Source organism: Seriola aureovittata, chromosome 7 (assembly GCF_021018895.1).
Source record: "Seriola aureovittata isolate HTS-2021-v1 ecotype China chromosome 7, ASM2101889v1, whole genome shotgun sequence".
Classification (NCBI taxonomy): domain Eukaryota; kingdom Metazoa; phylum Chordata; class Actinopteri; order Carangiformes; family Carangidae; genus Seriola; species Seriola aureovittata.
This window is the reverse complement of record NC_079370.1, coordinates 14,311,006-14,334,322: the sequence shown is the minus strand read 5'-3', so window position 1 is coordinate 14,334,322 and position 23,317 is coordinate 14,311,006. Positions and strand designations below refer to the sequence as shown.

General features: G+C 42.6%; 1 protein-coding gene across 2 annotated transcripts; it reads left to right on the top strand.

The window, feature by feature from the left end:
* The first annotated feature begins 11,675 nt into the window (after positions 1 to 11,675).
* Positions 11,676 to 22,626, top strand: LOC130172429 (ataxin-1-like). 2 transcript variants are annotated; one of them, XM_056381166.1, is made up of 4 exons: positions 11,676 to 12,079; positions 14,084 to 14,210; positions 16,007 to 18,082; positions 19,047 to 22,626. In XM_056381166.1, exons 3-4 carry the CDS (start codon positions 16,277 to 16,279, stop codon positions 19,740 to 19,742), a joined length of 2,502 nt encoding a protein of 833 aa, XP_056237141.1. In that variant the 5' UTR covers positions 11,676 to 12,079; positions 14,084 to 14,210; positions 16,007 to 16,276; the 3' UTR covers positions 19,743 to 22,626. The 2 variants fall into 2 exon arrangements, with proteins under 2 accessions (XP_056237141.1, XP_056237140.1); XM_056381165.1 differs by lacking the exon at positions 14,084 to 14,210.
* Positions 22,627 to 23,317: the final 691 nt, after the last annotated feature.

The window sequence follows — 23,317 nt, the reverse complement described above, 5'->3', positions numbered from 1 at the left end:
CATATTACTTTCCTGGTTTGTTTTACAGCACTGGGTATTATTATGCACATGGAGCCTTTATTGAATTGGGGTCTCAAAAATTTACCACTCTCAGTGTAACAGACTATAGGACGATTTTCTGAGATACAGTAATGCCTGCTGGGTAATGAACTCTACCTCCACAGTAAAAACTTAACAATATATTCCTCTCTAATTTATTTGAGAAAAGGTGATTGGTAGGGGATTTTCCAGTTAAACATGTTATAAAAATACATGTTAAATATATCATAATTAATTAACCTCGTAACATAATTGCTGCAATATCTGCAGTGGGAAGCTGAAATGGTAAAAATGGGAGATTACAGAGCACAGAGTGATCACATTCTTCTTAGTTACAGGAGTTTGGCTCCACCTAGTGTATATTTGTTGATGATACCAGTCACGCTGTGCTGAAGCAATGAGGGTGGACCCAATGCTATGTTACTCATTGTTAAAATCAGTCTGTGTGCGATCTTCATTTATCATCAAAGAAAGTCAATCACCTCATCTTTCCATGACAAGAACCCTGTCTTTACTAAAGCCAAGAACAGCCCGAACTCTAGTTTCAACTTGTTTTTAAGACATTTCTCCCGTTCCTCAAGTTTTCTGGCATGTCACATATACTCGGAGAGTCTGTGGAAGCTCCAATTGTTGGCAAGTGTGGACGTGGTGATTGTGTTAGGCCCACTAAGTGGCAGCTTCAGTTGACAGCCACAGATGGTACTCCCAGATTACAGAGCGACCCCCCCACATGGTGCTGCCATGCACCATGCCATTACTGTAGGCAATGGAATAATATAACTCACAGTCAGAGGACCAGAAAAATGTAGGCAGACACTACCCACCAGCATTACTGCACTGTATACTGATGAGTGATTGTTGCTCCATTTGGAGTCTATTTTATGGAATCTATTTCTGTATCGATATACTCTGGCTCGTATCCAGAGAGACTGTGCAGGAGGAAGACTTTAGAAAAGCTCAAGGGGACAACCTATTACTATAATTTATGACAGACTTGTGTTTAACTACTTAATGTTGCAGTAAACCCCACAGCCATTTCAGTGAATTAACAAATAGCAACCAGTTATTATTAAAACACTAATAATTTATTTCAATCACAGTCAAGATCATCCTTGTGGCTATACATAGGAATCCTAATGTGGCAGTAATGGTGACAGCACTAGAATTGATTCATGTTATAGCCAGTGACTATAAAAAAAACAGAAAGGTGCATTTTCTTTATGAGCTATCCAACAAATGGCTTACATTGTTCAAATAAATATTAGCAGGCTTAGATAACATTAGTCTACTCTTTAATTAGAATCATATTCGCCCCTTTTTATATGTCTGTTTGATGCCATGCTTGACAAATCTGGTTCCTTGCTGACACATGGCATGCCATACGGTACGGAGATGGTGAAGTGTCCAGCCTGAGTTCCTGCCACCCTTTCTGGCTCTTTTAACAAGGGAGTCATCCACAGGCAGCATGGAGGGCTCACAGCTTTCCCTGACAGCCATGTGTCTGTGTCTGAACAGAGCCACGTACAGGCCACAGGGATGAGGTAAACATTATGGTCTCAACTGGACAAAAGTATTCTCTGTGAATGACAAAATGTGTGTCCTCAAGGTCATTATTTGTTCACGAGAGCTTCCAAAGTGTCAGCTTACACGAGCATGCTCGTCACACAGACAGCAGCACGGCTCCAGGTGTTTTGAAGGTGTGGAAAGGTGCTGTGGACTGAAATGCTGCTCAGTGTTGTGTTGTTTTTCCCCAGTGTGTCTGTGCCTGTTGGCATTCCTCCCAAGTGGAGAGGAATACCAATGAAAGACGAAAGACTGCTCCAACACTTCAGATGCCATGGTGGATGAGGAGGGGAAGACACATATACATATATATGCATATATTTGCACACATACTTTACATTTTTGTCATTGCTTTGCAGACTTTTCGGACTGGGAATTGCATTATGTATATGGACAGCATTTAATAGTGAGGGACCCTCACTGAAAATTTGAATAAAGCTGGGGACCCTTGCTTTTTAAGAAGTGGATCATTAAGTTCAGGAGACCTCCTCACTCCAGTACTTTTCATCAAGTCCCTAAGTCAGTTCAAATGGATGTGTGCATCATATCAGCATTGTGCCATTCGGATTTACTGCCTTTTACAATGCCAATAAATTATGAATGAACTCATTTCTAGGATACTGAATAAATAAGAGTGAGTATGATATGAATAAACTCATTTTCCAGAATAGTACATTGCCTGTGCTGGAGTTCATTTTCCTGTTATAAAAATAGATATGAATACAAGGCGAGTACAAACTCAGGATGAGTGATGTAAAGGCATAAAGAGTGTGTAAGTGTGTGTGTGTGTGTTTGTGTGTATGTGTGTTTTGAGGGGGAGCATTCACACCATTTTCTATGACATAACATTAGATTTCTGGGTGTTCGTGTTTTTGAATACAATTCTGCTTAAGGCAGCGAGAAGCTTGAGTTGTCAAGACAACCATTGAGGTTGCATTGGTTACTGCAGAGAAATTCATCGTTTCTCTCTCTTGCTTGGATTATGTTGGTTTAGGGCAAAACAATGTCTGATGTACAGCTGCTGCATATACAGTTTATGCTTGGTGAGAAGCTGAATACATTTTCCTGACAACAGTTTTTTATTATTTACAACATAATCACCACAATGCATTCAAGACCTTTTCAGAAGACAGAGGGAAACAAAGAGACAGTAAAGCAGCGAGAGTAGTATCTGTCCCAACACTATGCCTGATATAGTGAAATAACAGAGACCTTTTCATCATCAATTTTTAAAATACAGTCACACGGACTGTACTGTCCCTCAAAGTCAAAACACAGCAACTACATATTTGATTAAAGTTCAATTAGAACCATTTTTTTTACTTGCATTTGTTATATGTAAAAAAATATTATGACATAGAAATATTTAATTTGTCACTATATGTTCATTATATTTATAAATATAAAAGATAGACATGTATGAGTACATTTAATACAGAATTATTGAGAAAATCATATACAAACATGTAGAATTTTAATAAGCATGTTGTTTTAATAAAGTTGCCCTTAACTATGAGTATCTCTATATGTTATAAACTTATATCTTCATATATCCAGAGGATGTATATATGTCATAATAATATATCCTCATATAGATCACACGTATGGTAACATCACTGTTGATATAAGTATGTGATATATATACATGTCAAAGGTCATATTATAGTAAGGCATACAAACATCATAGTATAGAAAGGCATAAAAATGTCATAATATAATAAGGCATAGAAAGTAATAGTATTGTGAAGCATTAGAGTCGCTAATTAATCTGATGTGCATGTTTCTGGATTGTGGGAGGAAGCACGAGTACCCGGAAGAACCCAGGCAGGCATAGGGAGAATATGCAGACACATAAAAAGGCCCCAGGCCCATGGTTCAGCTAAGTCATAGTAATTAAATAAGGCATAAAATGTCATAGTAAATTAAAGTATGAAAATGTCAGAGTATAGTAAGACATAAAAAAGTCATCCTTTAGTAAGGCATAAAAATGTGAAAAATGCCTTAGTATAGTACGGAATAAAAATCAGAAAACGTCATAGTATAGTAAGCCAGAAAATTTCAAAACATGTCATAGTATAGTATGGCAAAAAAAAGTCATAGTATGGTAAGCCAGAAAATTTCAAAACATGTCATAGTATAGTATGGCAAAAAAAAGTCATAGTATAGTAAGCCATAAAATTTCAAAAAAACATCATACTATAGTAAGTAAAAAAGTATGTAAAAATATGTCATATTATAATAAGGCATAAAAATGTCATAGATCTATTAAGCTAATGTCCTTTTCTTTGCATTGCAGGAGTATCCCTAGAAAACCCATGGGGGGAACATGTAAACTCCACACAGAAAGGCCCCATACCCCAGATTTGAACCCACAATCTTCTCATTTTGAGGCATCAGTTCTAACCACTGTACCACTGTGCTACCCCACAATAAAACCCTAGTAGAGTAAAGTATGAAAACATCATGGTATAGTATGACATACAGAGTGTCATAGTATAGTGAGGCATAAAAATGTCAAAAAACGTCATGCTATGATATGGCATAAAAAAGTAAAATATCTATTATCCTAATGTCCATATTTTTAGATTAAAAGAGTTAGCCGGAGTAACCAGAGAAAACCCATGCAGGCATAGGGATAACATGTAACCTCCATACAGAAAAAAAATGTCATAGTATAGTATGGCATGAAAATGTAAAAAAAATGTCATAGTATCGCAAGACATAAAAATATCATAGCATAGTAAAGTATAAAATGTCAAAACATGTCATAGGATAGCAAGGCATAAAAATGACAAAACATTCATATATATATAATAATGGGAGAACATGTAAACCCCACACAGAAAGGCCCCTTACCCAGGATTTGAACCCACAACCTTCTCAGTGTGTGGGATCAATTCTATCCACTGCTCCACTGTGAGGCATAAAACCTTCATAGTGTAGTGAGTCATAAAAAAGTCATAGTATAGTGAGGCATAAAAACATGTCATAGTATAGTAAGGTATAAAGTCATAGTACAGTGTAGCCATAAAAAGTAATAGTATAGTAAGATGACAGAATCCAAGGTGGACAAACTCCACCATTGATAAACCTTTCTCATCTTTTTATTTATTGATTTTGTATATTATTATATCATGACTTAATCTGCAAAGATGATAAGCCTATACATGGAAGAATGTGTTGGAAATAAAGCATGGAACTGGAGACTTGCCACAGTGAAGGAAAAGTTTACTTTCATAATTAACTTACAGGGATGAACATTACTTTTTATTACAAAGAAAAATGTACAGTGCTTCTCCAACTCTGAGCTGAAGTGTCACAGAAGCTGGTATACTGCCCCCTGTTGTGTGAGTCTGGTAGTTAGGCTACACAGTAGACAGGAGGTGTGGTCAGGCTTTCACTGAGGTCAGTGAGGTCATTTCACTGATGGTTGGTTCCCTGCTTCAATATCCACTTACAACAGAACAAAAACTTGTATCCATGTTGAGAACTTGTAACTTGTGCACTGGGGTGAGGAGGTCTGCTCAACTTACTGACATGTTATTGAATGAAACAGATCATATTTCTCAGGCAGTTCTTCCTCATTCTCCTTTTCTGTCTTCCCTTATAAACTATCCAACATCATTGGAAACTATTAAAACCAACAACAACTTTGCTTCCTGGCTCCACATTGTAATCCATTTTTCTTTTTCTTTTTTCTTTTTGTTATATGCTATTTGGTGTTTTTCTGATTTAGTTGGTTCATGTTTTTGAACAAACTCCATCAAGTTCCTTCAGTGGCTGTATTCCTCCTCCACAAATCACTCCCACCCAATCCTTTAGTTGCCTAAACTTTGTTCTGGAGATGTGCGTAAGCAGTGGCTTGCTATTTTCAGCTGAATGAAAAGAGTGTTGGCACTTGGACTTGCAATGAAATTGGTTTTGTTCTGGTGAATTTGACTTTCACCACATGCACAGCATCTACATGAAACAGAGTCATAGTATTCAGTTTCATGGTGTCCTGCAATAAAACCACAACCACTTGACTGAGAAACATTTGACTGTTAAATGATCTGTTTGCTGTCTGTCATGCCTAAAGAACCTGTTTTCCTTAGCAACATAAATACAAAACATGTACTATGTTTTGGCCGATAGAAATTGTTTGTAAGATTTTTCTGTGTAGGAGAAATAGTAATAGTAGTCATTTTGATGTAACAGGTTGATTGAGTGACTGTTGATATACTCCCCCACACCAAGCAGCCACTGCCTCAACTATGAATCATACAGCACTCTTAAATGTTTTATTGGGAAGACCTTTAGACATTTAATCCAAGGACTCTGTTCAAGGTCACTTTGAACTTTCAGCTGCACTCAACAATTCCTGTTTTGTAATTAAGTCTGGAATTCAGTGACAACGTCTTTGAGATTTTAACCCTAAACTGTACAGACATTTGCTGATGAAAATAGTGATATTGAGTATAGATGCATAATATTCACACCACTCTCACAAGTGCATGCACCCAGGGAGAGGTGAGGTCAGTATCACCTGCCTGGTGGATTTGCTGTCCCTTTGCTCTTTTCATTAACTGCTGAATTCACTGGCTTTCAATAGGCTCTTTCAGCGTGTCATGCTACACCGCCACTGAGCTACAGCCACGTTGCCACCCATCTTTCTTAATGGGGACTGGAGACTGTGGAGCTGCCTTGTTGCCATGGCAGCAAGCGCTTTCACATTCCCCCCACATAGCGTGGAGTGTGCATGTTGTTCCCTCCAAACTGGAGCGCGCCACAGCAGAGGCAGGTCTGCTCTCTCAGACAGGACCAAGCCAGGGTTATTTACCTCCCGCTCTGATGCCAGATGCCCTCTTAATCCCACCACCCACACTCCACTTTCCATTCTCTTTATTACTAATGCATAGTGTTTCCCAGTGGCTGCTCCCACATACTGAACTTTGCTCTCACACCTACTTTTTTTTAAATATTTCTTCAATCTTTGTTGGGGCAGCTGTGGTGCAGGAGGTAGACTTGGTTGTCCACCAATCACAGAGTTGATGGTTCAATATCCACCTGCACCTGTCAAAATATCCTTGGACAAGACTCTGAACCCCATATTACTGCCAGTGGTCTGGTAGCTTGATGCCATTGGTGTGTGTGTGTGGATGGGTAAATAAGAGTCAGATTGGACACATGAAGACATAGCTCAGTTTTGGTTGATTGTGTATCATCAATGAATGACAATGTTTAGTATGCAAATGTTTGGGTACACCAGGCAAATTACATATTTCGTTGATTTTTGAAATGATAATAAGTAAATACAACCTCTGCAGTAAACATTAGACAATTAGGGTTTAGTTCAAATGTTGTTTCTTTTTATTTCATGAACGTAAAAATTAGGAAAGAAAGAAAAAAGTCAGTGTGGCCTGTACATAAGTATGGACACCTTTCTACTTGTTGAGCACTCAGAACTTCATTAACTCATTAGACCTTAACTGACTGTTTAGAACTTGTAAGGCAGGTCAGGTATTGTCAGCTGATGACATTTCCAGAGCTGATAAAGTCTCTGACTCTTCAAACCTTGTGGCAACACTAAATAGCTACTGGCTCCTCTAAACTAACTGGCTGTGGTTCTGAAAATGAAGCTAATTGATGCCTACAAAGCAGGAGAAGCTATAACTGGTACCAAATGTCCGAAATGTCATTCAGAAAAGTCAGTTAAGTGGAAATGTACAAGACAAAATCTGGAAAACCAAGAATACTTTCAGAAAATAAAACTGCATCTGCTGGGCAGAAAGTAAAAAAAACCCACATAACCTGCAGAAAGGTTTAGTTGACACAGGAGTAGCTTGTGCACTCTTCCTCTGTGCAGCGCTGATGCACAAACAGGGTCTAGATGGAAGAGTCATCAGAGAGGAACCTTACCTCTGAACTCATCACAAAAGTCAGCATCTGAAGTAAAAGCAACATCTGGATAAACCCAAGTCGTTTTGGGAATGAGTGCTGTGTAGAGATGAAGTTAAAATGGCCACAATCACCAGAGGTGAGTCTGGAGAAATAAAGTAGCAGCACTTGATGAAAAGAACACCTTGCCAGATAAGGATGTGGAAATATTCTGCTTTGAGATTGTGTGGTAGCCAGTGACACAAACATTGCACAGATAGAGGGAAGAATAAATATCAGCAAATTCTGGATGAAAATGTCCTGTAGTCAGTCAAGAAACTGAAACTGGGAAAATTAAGCAGAGTCTGAGAATTCCTGAATGAAGAATTTAAAGTGTTTGCAAGCCAAGGGGTGGGGGCCGGGGGACCGGAAGGTGTTCAAAAGCAACACTGCATTTGAACAAAGACTATTAATGTGTATTTGCTGTTACAGGGCTTGTATTTACATTTTTCACTTCAAAAATCAACAAAATATGTATTTGGCCCAGGGGTGTTTGCAGGGTTTTCTCTCTCTTGAAGGTACCATAAGTAGTGTCTTGTAAATCCATGGGAGCTGGGCACCTTTAAGCATAGGACAATTGAGTAAAATCATTAATTCACTAAGTCACCTATTATTGTTGAGTACAGACCTGGATGGACTTTTTAAAAAATTCTTAGAACCACATTGGAGCCTCTGTAGGGGCTAGCGTCCCCCCTCTGAAAGGGGCCAATGGTTTAGTCCACTTGGGATAAAAATAGTTCGTCGTCGATCACTTATGCTGATGCTGAGGACTTCAGGTAACTTTAGTAACATGTATGTCATTTAAATTATGTCATTTAAAAAGAAAAGTACAGTAAAGACAAGAAAGGCAGAGTGAGACAGTAAACAATCAAAGAGAAAGTGTTCAACACCACTTGTTTCAGAGTGGTTTAATATTGGTATTGCTAACAAGCTAATATTATAACTGCTTACAAGTTAAGCAGCATTGCTTTCTAGCTCAGAGTAAGCCACTGAGAGTGGATCAGCTTTGGGGGATCAGTTTTCTGTTATTATTGGGCTGCTACCAACAACATTTATTAATAATCTGCTGATTATTTTATTGAATTGATTAATGGTTTGGTGTTTGAAATGTCAAAAAATATGTAGTGAGAAGCTATAGTTACTCACCACTTTAATTTTACTTACAAAACAAGTGATAAACTTGTTATGATACATTATTATAGATGAAAGAACCAGCACACAGATGTGTGCGATTATGTAATGAATACTTTAACTTTTTATAGTTTAATTACATGATACTACTTTTGTGCTTTTAATCAAGCACTATTTGAAGTATTAGACTTTTACTAAACACGGTACTTTTACATTGTGGTATTGCCACTTCAGAGAAGGATCTGACTGCATCTTACACCCCTGTCATAGTATATGGAAGTAGTATGTGTAAAAAACTCTTTGAACCGGTGTTCCAGGAAATGTTTGAAGAAATGATGAATTAGCTCATTAACACAGTGGGAAAGAGCTTACTATTTCCTATTTGTGACTGTTTGCATCATACATGCTTCCCTCTTCTGTGTGTGTGAGGATCAGTGCTACATGTCTGGACATGTCTGCTGCATTAGAGGAGGCTCACTTAGCCACAGTGTGAGTGTATGGTGAGGATACAGAACAGAATGCGGATAATGATGCTTGGATAATTTGTTTGCCGGACACAGAACAGTTTCAAGGTAATATGATTCATCTCTACAGAATTGAGCTCTGTGAGGTCATTGTTGAAAAAGTTCCCGCAAGAACTTAAATTGGAACTTGTGTTTCCCTGCGCAGAAAAGGTCATACAGTGTTACAACCTGCAGCAACTGGTGCCCACTTGAGTTTTTGTGGTGTTTTCTGCTGAAGGCTACTGTCTGTGAGTGTATGAGTAAGAGAGAGCACTGAGAGACAGTGTGCACAGACATCTGTGTGTTTAAAAATGGAGGAATGTGGGCATAATGCATTGTTGATTTGTTGAGACGGTGAAGTAGAGAGCTACTGCTGCACGTCCTCTTACCATTACTATTGGTATTTCCCTACTAGTATTCACACTTCCACCACCAGGCTACTACTGCACTGCTGTTAGTCAGACACTCATCTGCTTCCGGTAGTTAATGTTTGTAAGACGACATATGTTGTTAGGGTTTGGAGCCCTCCCTCTCATTATGTGTGCAACACACTGAGGAATGTTACACTTGTAGCACAGCCCACAGTTGTGTGTGTGCTCAGAATAAAAGGACACATGCAACTAGGCCAGCAAAACCCCCGTTGTCAAGTTGGAACACAATAATCAGCATCCAGTCGTATTCTGTATAACTGTCAACAAAGATTAAATATTCCTGATCGGTGTTGAAAACTCTTCCTGCAGAGAGATGCAGGGGAAGTCTTTGATTGAAGCACAAACAGCAAGACAGATTTGACAGATCTGTCTTCATGCTGTCTCATTCTTGATCTACTCAGAGCAGTGAGCATTTATTTTTTTCTCCATGCAACTCGAGCTGGATTTGTGAATTCTCACAGGAAAGCTTATTTCAGCTCACTTGGCTGACATTAATTCTGACCTTCAATTTACAGTGAACCATTTCAAGGCAAGGAAACCGCAATCACTTGTAGATGCCCTTATGTTTCACAATGGGATTCTGTCATGTTGCTATCCATTCCCTTGCCTGCGGGATTGTGTTGTGCCTGAGGTTTACATTGGCTTGGTATAGCCTCTTTGAAGAAATATGAGTCACAGTAGTAAGATGAGGCTGTAGCCCCTTGGCAGGAAAGACACACAGCACATGTGTTCTCAGGTTCAACAGCTGGGGAAACACATCTTAGCACTTGTGTGGTTCAGTGTGTGTGTGTGTGTGTGTGTGTGTGTTATCTACTGTAGATCACATGTGCACTAGATCTATGTCTTCCAGCTTGCTGCAGTTAACAGCAAACAGCGGCTATACAGAAGCTCAAGAAATATATACCTACCGTACAAAACATGTTCCCTGGGTTTGACAGCACGGTTTTCATACTGTAACAGATTGGTTGGGCTCAAAAGAGATCCAGTTGGATTGAGGAATGAAGAAAATATTCTCTAAATAATACTTTTATTGTTTATAATTTCAGGAATAATTAAGTAATCCCAACTTTTTTCTGTCTGATTTATTCACAACTGCACAAGATTCCCTTTAGGTATGCACATGAAAACTCTTCTAGGATGCAGCAGTGAGAATGTATAATCCCCACCCAAGAGGCTTTGCAGGTGTGATACTCTTCACTAAAGGCTTGTCGTAGCGTGTGATTTGATGTATTCTCTGTGTTTCCACCCAGTCTGCAGTCTATAGGGTGGAGGGGACACCCAGCTTGTCTCGCCTGCATGGGGACAGATAGCTGGCTGGCCTGGTGATGAGGTGCCTGCCTGAAGCCTGGCTCTCTCTGCCGCGTGCCGTCCAGGATAAGGAGGAGGCTTTCGGGTGAGGAGGGCCCCAGTGCCAGGAAGGGGGGGGGGGGTAGAGGGGAGGTGGGAGGGGGGTTATCAGCACTGCCGGACTGCACTGACGGGGAGGCCTGGAGAGACCTTGGGGGGGTGGTGGCAGGTTACTCCGTGTCACTTTGCAGCTGAATAGAGGCTGAGACTCTGTAATTGTAGGGCAGCTCACAGGGCAGATTAGGAGGAGATTTGTCTCTGCAGGGAAAATGCATATGAAAATGAACAAGAACAAGGCAGTGCATTAAAACAGCTTTGACGTGCTAACACACTGAACAATTTAATCCTCTGTCAGTTTGTGTGCGTGCATATGTGTTAGTATCTACACATGGTTGTGCCAATGTGAGTATCCCACAGTTATTCACATTCATGCAGTATGTCTGTCTGAGCAAACCCTCTCTGAATCTCCAGCTCTCTCTTTCTCTCTCTCTCTCTCTCTCCCTCTCTCCCTCCCTCACCCTCAGTCTGTTGCTCCCTCCCCCTCCTTCCCTCTCTGTGTGAGCGTAGTCTGGGCGCTGAGCCAAGTAGAGTGTGTTTTTTTGAATGAATACCTGATGCGGCTGATGAGGCTGGCTGGGGGAGGAGCTGTGTCAGTGGAGTACTGAGAGAGAGAAAGAAAGAGGAGGGAGGGAGGGAGGTAGAGAGGGAAAGAGAGAGAGAGGCAGAAATACAGAGAGCAAGAGAGAGAGAGAGAGTGAGAGAGAGAGACAGAGAGAGAGAGAGAGAAGCAGCCAGGCGGAGAGGGAGCTGGCGGTCTGGTGGCCTTGCATAACACACGTTGAAGCAGCCTTGCACGCAGGACTTGCTGTGAGCTTCAGCAGTGGGGAACTTCCTTTACCGTCAACCCGCAGGGGCAGCGTAGCTTCCAAACCGGAGAGTCCAGAGAGGAAGGCAGAGCTGGAGCAGCTACAGCACAGGCTCCAGGAGAGGAGAGCGGCACAAAGGAGAGATTCAGGAAGAGGAGTCCTAGGAAACACGTCTTCAGCACATATACACACAAACACACACACACACGCACACACATACACACTCTGAGAGGCAGGAAGAATCCTTGGACATGCTCTGCAAGCAGTGGCTGTGGAGAGACTGGTGAGCTATTCTTAGTACTCTAACCAGAGGAGGGGAGGAGGGTGGGTTGTCTCTTTTCTTCTTGATTTGTGGCATAGTAGTATTTTCTGCCCTGATACTACACTCATGCGCTCTCACTGTCATTCTAAAGCCCCCAGAGGCTACAGTCGCAGCATCTGTCCAGAGTCACAGTTGTAGGACTCTGCAGCATTGATCCTGTTTGGTTGTAGTGGCGCTCGCTATGAGGTACGCTTGCATACATGCTTGTATACTGTGTGTATCGGGCAGTGATGCAGAACTCTGAAGTCATTGTGAAGACAAACAGCCTTGAACCCCTCTGCCTGTTCTTACTGTCTGCTTTAGTCTGCCACACGGTCGGTCCGCCTCTTAAAGGCACAGGCACCACTGTTGTGCAGAGAAGGGGGCAGTAAAATGGCTCTTTTGGGTATTAGAAAAAGCAGTACACTGTATTGATCTGCCGTGTGGTTAAATCAACTGTGTTTTTAAGTGGGTTGAGGTGAGGTCTTCTTTATATGCACCGAATCACTCATACATGCATGTACATATTGTCCTCAACAGTACCTCCCCCTCTGTTTGATGCTAGAGCTCAGATTGATAATGATGTTTTTGTTTTCTATATATAGCCATTTGCTTTACAGGGTATTCACTGTGTATCTATGACTGGTCCAGCAGGTGAAACATGATGTATGGCAGCATTGACAACAGGTTTAAAACCCAAGGGACACTGCATTTGCTTTTTGTGTGAATTTTTTACAAAGAAGCTCCATCTCAGGACACTGTTGCCTTTCTCTTGCCTCCCCGCATCATTGTGCTGCAGAGAAATGTTATTGCTATGAAGCCGTGGATCAATGCGAGGAGTAAATAGTGGGTCTGCGAGCATGAGAGAAGACTCAGGGCTCAGGTTGAGGGGGTGGAGGTGGGGGGCCGGAGGAGCTGGTAGCTGCTGCGTAAGAGAGGCGATGTAACTCCGCTGGGGGGCCTCTCACCTGGAGACAACAGAGAGGAGGCTGAATGAAAACATCATCTCATCTAGCACTCCTGCGTGCGCAATGATGGCAGACACACACCGCCACACCAACCTATTTCTGTGGTTTGTGCAGCTTTTTGTGTGGGAGTGTGAAAGAGGATCACATGCGAGGCTGGCTCTACCACTCTGTCTGAGCTGAAAAGCATCAGTGTGATGAACGGAACAGAGAGCGTCCTGTCCCCCCTCGCTCTCTGTTGTCACCCCTCCATACATGTCTCAGAGGTGACAGTCCTGGGCCAGGGGACTGACACGGGGATCCCATGCTGTCTGGCTTGCTGTGACAGTCATGTCTTGAAAGCTCGCCTTTGTTCTCCACAGGCCGTATATTTGTTGGTGTCAGTGTTCTAATAATAGGCTGACGCTGGAAAATCTAGAGAGGCTTTTGGCTGCTGTGCTGTGTGTGTGTGTGTGTGTGTGTGTGTGTGAGTGATCATGTGCAGAGAGTGCTGTGTACAGGTCAAATGAGGAAAGGAGTGACACTTTCTTCAAGAGCATCTTGTTTTATATTTAGTCTATTGACTCCAGAGCTGTGTGTGTGGTTTTTTTTTTTGTGGCATTCAGAAATCAGAGCAGGCTGGCTTTGTCTTCCAATGCAGCTGTAATCATAGGAGGTACTTGTGCTTCAGATGTGATGTCATTACAGTGTTGACACGGTGTTGCTGAGGTGGGGTTGTTGCCGCTGAGCGATGCATCGCTCAGCGGCAACAACAGTGGCTGTGTTGCTGATCGGGGATCTCTCAGCGAGGCGGGGGCTATGGTGCTCTGATGCTGTAGGCGCTGTTCAATGTGGGTCAGGAGAAGCAGCACTCTGTCTTCTCCCTGTTCCCTATTCTATCTCCCTCTTCTCCATTCCTAATCTTCTTTTTTCTCACCCCCCCTTACTCCTTCTCCTCCTTCTACACAGTTCTGTCATCTTACATTGCCTTTCTCCCACTCCTCCCCCTCACTCTCCTCTCTCTGTTTCTGTTTCTCTCCAGCCCTGCTGCTGCTTTCCTCCTTTGTTACATCTGGTGGATCTACCAGGCTCTATGGTTAGATGAACTGCACGGTTTGCGGTACGCGCTGCATTTGGATGCAGTGACCTTGTCAAAGCCAGCGTTAGAGGTAGATGCATCTAAATACAAACTGACCAAGGTCGCCTTCTGTGTTTTTTTCCCCTCGTTCTTTATGTAACATGTCTGTGTGTCTCTCCGCTGTAGTGAACCTCCTCTGTTATATGAAAATACAATTTAGCACTGTCAAATAGCCTGGCTCCTCTGAATGGAATGTAGGGGGGAGAAAAATGAATGGATGGATGTATGAGTGTGTGTCATACACTCCATCTCTGTTGTGCCTCTGGCTAATGAACAACTCAGAGTCCTGTGCATTGACCCACAGATAAGCCTGCAGGAAAGAACAGTAAATCTGAAAAAGAAACTGTGAAAAAAAAAAAGAGCTCACGGGAAGCAAAAGGTTGTATGTTAATGTTGGTTAAATAATCGATGCATGGCATATTGTTTGTGTTTACTAGAGATACAGTATGTTAGTATGCATACACATGACTCTGTAGTATCTGAAACGATATGTTGGAGTAGCCCTGCAGTCAAACACTACCGTAGCTGCTGTTGTGGCTTGTTGACATGTTTAGGTACCTTTTACCAACCCACCTTCTATACATCATCATTTCCAGTAACCTCACAGTTTCTAACTGGGAATAAAGAGTTTGTTTCAGTGTTTTGACCTAGCCTTCACTCTGCCTCTCGCTATACCAAACTCTTAGGAGGGCCTACTTAGTCATTGTTTGTTGTCCACTTTGAAACACCACTCAAACGGGGTAGAGCGGAAACCCATTGTTAAAATATTTTCAAGCACTTTAGTGATCGCAACAAAGGCCCAGTTACGACTCTTGCAGAATGTTCCATAATGAAGTTTCAAGCCATATTGTTTTCACTTCATTTTTCTGATGTGCCCACTGACCCAGAGTTCCTGTCTGGAGGTGGATGTTATATTTACAGTAGCCCCACTGACTCAACACAAGGCCTGGGAGTGTTAAAACAAAGACAAAAGCACAGGCTCCTCTGAGGCTGTTACTCTGTGCTGTTATCCTTTCACTCTGCACTGCTTTCTTACCCTAGAGCCTGGAGCAAGATAACAGCCAACAGCAATGCACATACACTCACCTTGTACACATGAGTACTCTCACACACACACACACACACACACACACACACACACACACACACACACACACACACACACACACACACACACACACACACACACACACACTCAGACACACTCAGACACCCAAACAGGGCAACTCAGGAAACTCCTGCCTGGCGTTGAAAACATGAAAGAGCCTCTTCCACATTATGTAAATGATGACACACAACACTGTACTCTACTTTCCTGTGTGTCATACGTCATTACTAATGGGAAGGCTGCTTGAGCTTTGACAGATAAGAGCGTGTAGATCCTCCGGAGTCATCTTTAGTAGTTGGTCTTGGAGAGACATGTACAGCGAATGGCCTGCATGTTGTGTTCAAGTGTATTAGAAAAACACAGATCAGATGCAGTGGTTACACCAGGTACCACCTTGTGGCAAAGCAAAGTATAGCATGAAAGCAGATACATTTTAAAGAGTGAAGTGTTTAGGTGTTTGCTGTTTTGCATTTGTAACCCTGCAGGAAAATGTTGTGAACATGGTTCATGAACACAGGCTGTGCTTTCTGAGCTAGTTCTGCAGCGCAATTAGACTAATGAGATTGAATTGAATTTTAAGCCAAGTCAAGTTAAGTCAATTTCATTTATATAGCACAAATGCAGAAGAGGGCTTTAAAATCTGTAAGCATATCATTAGGACCTTTTAATTTAATTGCACATTACCTGGGTGTCTGATTTGAGCTTCTCTCTGCCACCAGATTACTGCCGACATCGTGGAAGAGGTGGATCGGTCAGAGATGATTCCTCATGAAGTCTATGGAGCTCATTTTCTGAGCTGGAGTGACTCCGTCTTCTCTGGTCTGAGACCTGGAGCTGTGTACCAGTGAAAACCAAGAGAGTCAGAGCCACACAGTGCACAGAGAGGCCAGCCTCTGCACATAACCACTGAGTGGAGGTGAGAGAGCGAGAAAGCGACCTCAGAGGAGCTTAGACGTTGTACTGGGAAATATTAAAACCACGCTGGCACAATGAAATCCAACCAGGAGCGGAGTAATGGATGCCTGCCTCCTAAGAAGCGTGAGATCCTCGCTCTGGAGCAGAGGCCAGTGGTAGTAGCCGCTGCTACGCCACCAGCCGCAGTGGTAAATGATAGTCCCCACACAGAGAACTTAGCGTGGCTGGCAAGTGTAGCCAGTGAGCGCTGCAAATCTAGGGATGCAGAGAGCCCAAGATGTCCCATCTCCTCTACTTCCTCCTCCTCTCCTTCCACCTCTGTTCCTTCCTCAACCACTCCTCTTTCTGCAGTGCCCCTGGCCTCTCTACCTGCAGTTTACCCCACAGCCCTTCCCCAGCAGGCCGGGACTATCCAGTTTGCTCAGCTGGGACCCAACGTTCAGTTCATCAGTTCTGGGCCCTATGCCGGCTACATCTCCTCTCACATCATCTCAACAAACGCTAGCTCTGTGCCTAATAGCACTAACATAGTAGGACAGCGTCCGCAGCTGGATGGTTACACCACTGCCCTGATCTCCCCCAACACCAAAGGGGAGCAGCAGTTTCAAATAGGCCTCTCCCCGACAGAACTGGCACCTGTGTCGCTACCAAGCTCTCCCCAAGTCACCAGCCAGTACATCCACCTGGACAGCAGAACACCTCTGACTGTCAGCGGAAACTCTGTCACCTCACCCACGGCGCACCTCCAGCTCCACCCACACACAGCCGTCCTCCCTCAAACACTTACTCTTGCTCCCTCCCAGCTGGTGGTTCAGTATGCGGATGGTTCAGTTGGAAAGAAACCAGAGGGGCATGCTAAGAGTGTACTTAACGGGGAATTGGAGGTTGTCAAACAGGCAAAAGCCCACAGTCAGGCAGCAAACCATCAGCAGGTCCAGAGCTATGAGGCCAGACATATACTCCTGCCTGCAGACTATGGCCAAAATCCTGCAGGACTCCAGACCTCCTTGGTGCTGGTGGCCCATCCTAACCATGGAGCTGAACATGAAGCTGGCTCAAATAAGATCTCCTTAGTCCAGACTGAGAAAGGAGGCATCTGCTTGGGGAAACCAGTGTCCAGATCTTCTTCTTTCACCTCCCTCTCCTCCTCAGAGGTGGTGAAGTCTGTTGCTCCTCATACAGTCATCCAGACCACTCTACCCCCTGAGGAGCTGCCACCCAGTCTCTATTCCTCCACACAGCCGCCTATCATTGGTTACATCACCAGTGCGAATCAGCATGCTGTCAGCTACCACGCTGCACTGCCCCAGCATCTGGTCATCCCAAGTGGCCAGTCCCTCCTCATCCCAGTCAGCAGTGCCAATAACGGCACAGAAATAGAGGTTAGTCGTACTGTCAGCGCCCTGACTGCTACCACTACCCCTCAAATATCCACCGCCATGCCACATGCCTATCTGGCCACAGCCCTGTCCAAGTGTGAGGCGCTCGGGCCAGATGGAAATCAACCACCCCCTGCTGTCGCACAGGCTCCAGTGCTGCCGGTCCTGCCCCCAAACCCGGCTCCTGCAGTGGTGGCAGCTCCCTCCCCAACTCCTGCTCCTGTTCCAGCCCCAGCCCCTGTTTCCATCCAAGCCTCCCCCTCCATTTCCTCCTCCTCTTCCCCTGTGGCACTTCCTCCGTTCTTCATGCGAGGCTCTATCATCCAGCTGGCTGATGGGGAGCTGAAGCGCGTGGAGGACCTCAAGACAGAGGACTTCATCCAGAGCGCTGAGATTAGCAGTGAGCTGAAGATTGACTCCAGCACTGTTGAGCGTATTGACAGTGGGCAAACTCCCAATGCTGTGGTCATACAGTTTTCTGTGGGAGAGCTCAAAGCACAGGTGAGATATTCCAGATTCATCTCTGTTGTATGATTAATCATGAGTTTTAACTTTTTAAGGTCATTCTGTGTAGAATTTGAAATCTCAAGTATTTGGCGCCCCCTAGTGGTAGTAGTGGAAGAAAAACCTCTGTGGCAGACAGCAGTGCTCATAGAGTAAATAAATAGGCAGCAGAATTATATAATTTTTCCAAACGATGGTGAAATTGATGAAAAAATGTACTCTAAAATTGACCAGTTACAAACCGAGGTGAACATCCCTCACTCACAAAATGCCTTTAGAAGCAAAAACATTTTCAAACTCCATCACTAATGCAGAAGTAGGACAAACGAAAACCTTCTTACTTCAAATGATTTTTTTTCAACCTACTGCTAATGTCCACTGCGAGAGCCTGACTGATACTGGATTATTGAGTATTCAGTTATATTAATGATTTAACATAAATACATAATCTCTTCAATTTGGTTATTTAAGAATTTTGACCAAGATATGTACTAAGTGTGACATTCTGCAGTTTACAGAAATGTGAACTTGTCAGTGCTGCTCTGATCTGTGATGAGCTAAAAATTTAAAAAGCTTTAAAATATAACAGTCTCCGCTCTAGACTTCACCGGTTTTCAACATAGTAGTCTGTTCTATTCAAGTGTCCCACTAAATCATGACAGTCTGACAGTGAGGCAGCATGCACAAGACCAGGATCCTGAAACTTGAGTAGCTAAATAGAATTGAGGCACCATTATTTTATTATTTACACCCAGGCTTTTCTTACTGTGACATGTTCAAATTTCCTCTGCAAAAAGGGACAAAATCAAATTATTCTACATTCTAAAACAGAATAATTTGCAAGACGCTATAATCCCTTTCAAATCCTTCACATAGTAGATTTGAAAAGTTCTGTTCTTTTTGTACGTCCTGTGTTTTACAGTGAGCTAACTCTGTTTGTTGTGCACATGCTCCTATGCAGGTGTGTGTAGAGGTGCTGGTGGAGTACCCCTTCTTTGTATTTGGTCAGGGCTGGTCGTCCTGCTGCCCAGACCGGACCACCCAGCTGTTTGAGCTGTCCTGCGCTAAGCTGTGTGTGGGCGATGTGTGTGTGTCGCTGACCCTCCGCGGCTTGAGGAGTAGTTCGGTAACAGACAGCCAGGCTTTGGGGACTAAGCTGAAGTCGAGTCACCTCTCTGACTCCTGTCACAATGTGGATGCCGCTGTAAGAAACAGTATGAGTCCAAACGCTGCAGGCAGTAACAGTGGCCTCCTAATGAAGGCTTCCAGTGCAGACAGGCTGGAGAGGGAGCAGGTAACTGGACCAGGACCAGGACTAGAGCTACCACCAGGACTGGGACTACTTCCAGGACCAGCGGAGGGGATCTATGGAGCTGGACCAATGTTGACAGTCTCGGGAACTGGAGAAGTAAGACAGGAATCAGTGAAAACAGACATGCCTGCGCTTAACAAAATACAATGTGGTGATCCAGAGAGACCCTCAGTCCGGAAGAGACGCTGGTCAGCTCCGGAGAGAGACCAGACTGAGAGAGCTGAGGAGGAACCTCCTCTGACTCTGCCCAAACCCTCTTTTGTCCCTCAGGAGGTTAAAATCAGCATAGAGGGCCACTCCAGTACCGGGAGTGAAAGGTGCTTGAACAAAAGAGTAGACTGTTGAGAGAACTTTAAGGAATTTTAAATACCAGTGGTTTGCTTTGTGTTTATCCCCTCTCTTTTCTCTCTATCCAGACTACTGTAATATAGACTGAGTTTACACAGTATTTACATGTTTTCTTTTCTTTCACTTAAGTCTGATATCTACGATGAAGTACAGTAGAGCACCTTCATAAGTGGTATCACACATGAGATCAGTGCAATCAATGCTGAAAGCAAAAATGAATGCAGCGTGAATGTTGAGTATGAATGGCAGTCAGTCACCTGAGAGACGTTTTACTTTGACATTTGATCTCTTTTGTCATGTGGCTTGAACCTGTTGAATGCAGAGCAGTCAACCATTCCTCTTATCACATGAACAAGCACAGACCCCGATGTCAGCATGTGGAAAGTGGGTGCCCATATTTTGACCCTTTCTTTGTTTCGCTGTTAAATTGCTTTGTTGTTAATTTCAATAACAATGCTCAATCATCACGGCTGTGATTTACCCTGCCTTGTGTGTCCGATGAGGATTTTGAGTTTTCTGTTATTAATTTAGTTTTCATTTTCATACCATAACAGATGTGTGCTACCACTGTTGGGTTGTGCCACTTTGTCTCCACATGTATGTGCCTGTGTGTTGGTTTTGTGTGTGTCAGGTGTGTGTGTGGCTGGTAGCTGTGAGCTCAGTTGTCTGTGCAGCCTGCAAATATAAAAAAGTGAAAAGGCCTGAATGTAAACCACTGAATTTGTCCTCAGTACTGACTCATGACGTCATGTGTGTGTCGTTTCCTGCACCAGTGACGAGTATATGCTGAGAATTTCATACCAATGCTTTTGCAATATGTGGGTGACAGCAGTTGCACATGGGTGCATTCCTCTGATGAAGTTCCTCAGTCAACTTTACATTGATAGCTTGTTAGCAAAGTCTGGTAATTCCTTTCAAGGATAGCATGTGTTTTGTCTTTTACCCTGGCTGCTATCTGCAGCATTTCAAATATGTACAAAAAGGGAAAAAATATTTTGGTCTAATACCTCTGGATGGGTTTTTAGCTAATCTTTGTATGGACTCAGCCCGCATACTGCAATATAGCTACTGTAATTAATAGTTTTTTTGGCCACTTGGGGGCAGCACAGCAAATGGTAAACATAACATTGAGATATATATACATATATATATACCTTTTAAATTTGATATGGCAAATTTGTTAGCCAACAATTGCGTAATGACACATCCAGCAGACACAGAGCAACATTTGCATTCATCTGGAGTCATGTTTCAGGTAGCCTGATGAATCAAAGTCCAGCTCATCCTACTTTTAGCTCTGTTTCTGCTCTGAGGGAAACATCTGGCTCTGAAGTCACACAATTCTCCATTACTTTTAGAGCTTCTTTACTGAAAACAACTTCCTGCTGCAGCTAGAAATTTGGTTGATGAGTGTGAGCCAAAATAGTAAAAGTTGTGGGCCATAAAACCAAAACAATGAAAAGATGAAAGATGATAAGAAAAGAGGAACTGTTGAGTTCGCTAATAATTTTCTATGGATTCATCACCACGAGCGTCCCCTTTCACGTTACACAGTGCCATCTGACCCACTGTCAATATAGAAGAGCAACTTTAAATGCAAACACACCATAATATAAAAAGAAAAAAAAATCAAAAACATGACATAATAATTACTTATTGATGGAAAAATGTTAACTTCCCATTCTACTGATGTATCCTGTCGCTTTCTTTACAGAAACTATGGCCTTAGATATATACATACCTGGTTCACAGCAGCACATGGTTTTTAGGGTTTTACCGTTAAAACCTATTTTCCTCAATGATGGTATGCCTTTGTTAAGTCCATACCTGGTATATCAGAGTACTGCTGTTTTGATTAAAACAGCTTTCTTTCTGTTAGTAGATTTGTTTCTTAGAGTAGAGCCAAAATAAAAACCCTACAGTTCATACTCAGGAACAGTATGTGTCTGTATGTATGTGTGGTGTGTATGTGTGTATGTGTGTAGGTCTGTGCATGTCCACAGTCACATGTGTATGTTCTGAGCAGCAGCACTTTGATGAAGCATCCAGCAGGATTGTGGTGTTGGTGGCGGTGGTGGTGGTGCCCCTGTTCCTCAACTATTAGATATAACGGGAATAATAAACTGACTGTTTCTCATCATATTATGTCCTACAGGTTTATCCATGAGAAAAAAAACAATATATACCGGGACAGGGAATGTAAACACACATCGGGCAAACTATCTCAACTTTATTTTTGATGAATGATAGAGCTACTATTCAGAAAAAGAAAGAGAGAGTTGTAGAGTTAACTAGCCAGCTAGTGTCGATCATGTACAGCAAATTGTATCCCAGAAAGTGTACAGTTGTGTGTATAGATATTCTAACCCTTATGTAGCCTATGTACTGTATGTGCCACAGCGCCTCCTTCTTCAATCATTCCATTAACTCACCAATATCAAGTGATTCTGCTATTGTTCATTGTCAGTTCAGGTATTGATCTAATGTTCATGAATGTGCTACAGTTCTTTGGGAACATCTGCATAATTTGGCCTCCTCAGAATTGAATTTGACTTGCACACTGTAACATACAGTATGTGTGAATATGAACTGCAGTTTATCATAATAGCCATTAACCTTTTAGAGCTCCTGAAAGGTGTTTTGTTGTAAACCCAGTAACCAGACTGTTCTCTGTCTATGTGTGTTTGATTGCTCAGGCTAAACACTGCCCAGTGACTGTTCTCCTCCAAAAAGATGTGGTCTTATATTCCTCACTTTTACAAAGTAGAGCTACTGTTTCATCAATTTGTCTTTGTAGCCATTCTTCTCTGTGTGAGCCTGGCCCGTGTTTGTACTTTCCTTAAAGGAATTGTTATTTTTCAAATACAGACCTGAAATGACACCATGACACGGACAAATCTATAAAATGTTGGATTGATGCTTAAAGGAAACGGCTGGTGTTACTCTGCATTTTTCTTGTTGTCAATAAATCCCACGAAAAGACCAAAGCCAACGATGCATTAGTCAAACTACTGACTTCCTTACCCTCTCTGTGGCGCCCAGCTCCAAGCCCATTCATCCCTACTGAAAACACAAATATTTAAAAGCTGCAAATATGTGATAGCACTATAGTTTTTAGCAAACATTATTCAAACAGGAACAAATAATGCATTAGTTGGGGACTATTTTAGCTGTGGAGTGATACATTACAGCATGAAAATAAACTACATAACCCATGTTCATGTTTTTCGGATAACAGCGAAGATCGAGGCAAAGAAGTTTGGTGGATCAGACTTCTACCTGTTAATACATGTTAGCTTAATCAGTTCATTGTTGGTTTTAGTCTTTTGTTGCGATTTATTGACAATGACAAATATATTGAATATTGCCTGTCGTATCATTTACAGTCCTTGCACACCCTCACAGTTATTCTTGCCAGTAAGATCTCTGCTCAGGTTGATGCTGGCAGGAGTTATGCTGTAAATTAAACAACAACTCAATAAGTATAATAAAGCTGGACATTGTTCTGCCCTGAAAAGGAGCAGCAGCAGTCGAGCACAGTCAGCGTATGCCCCATACATTGCTGAGCGGAG

What these genes read in the sequence shown, in the direction of transcription:
- LOC130172429 (XM_056381165.1), top strand. Translation starts at nt 16,277, where the DNA reads ATGAAATCCAACCAGGAGCGGAGTAATGGATGCCTGCCTCCTAAGAAG. An exon ending in TGGGAGAGCTCAAAGCACAG is followed by an intron (nt 18,083 to 19,046) that starts GTGAGATATTCC and finishes GCTCCTATGCAG; the next exon opens with GTGTGTGTAGAGGTGCTGGT.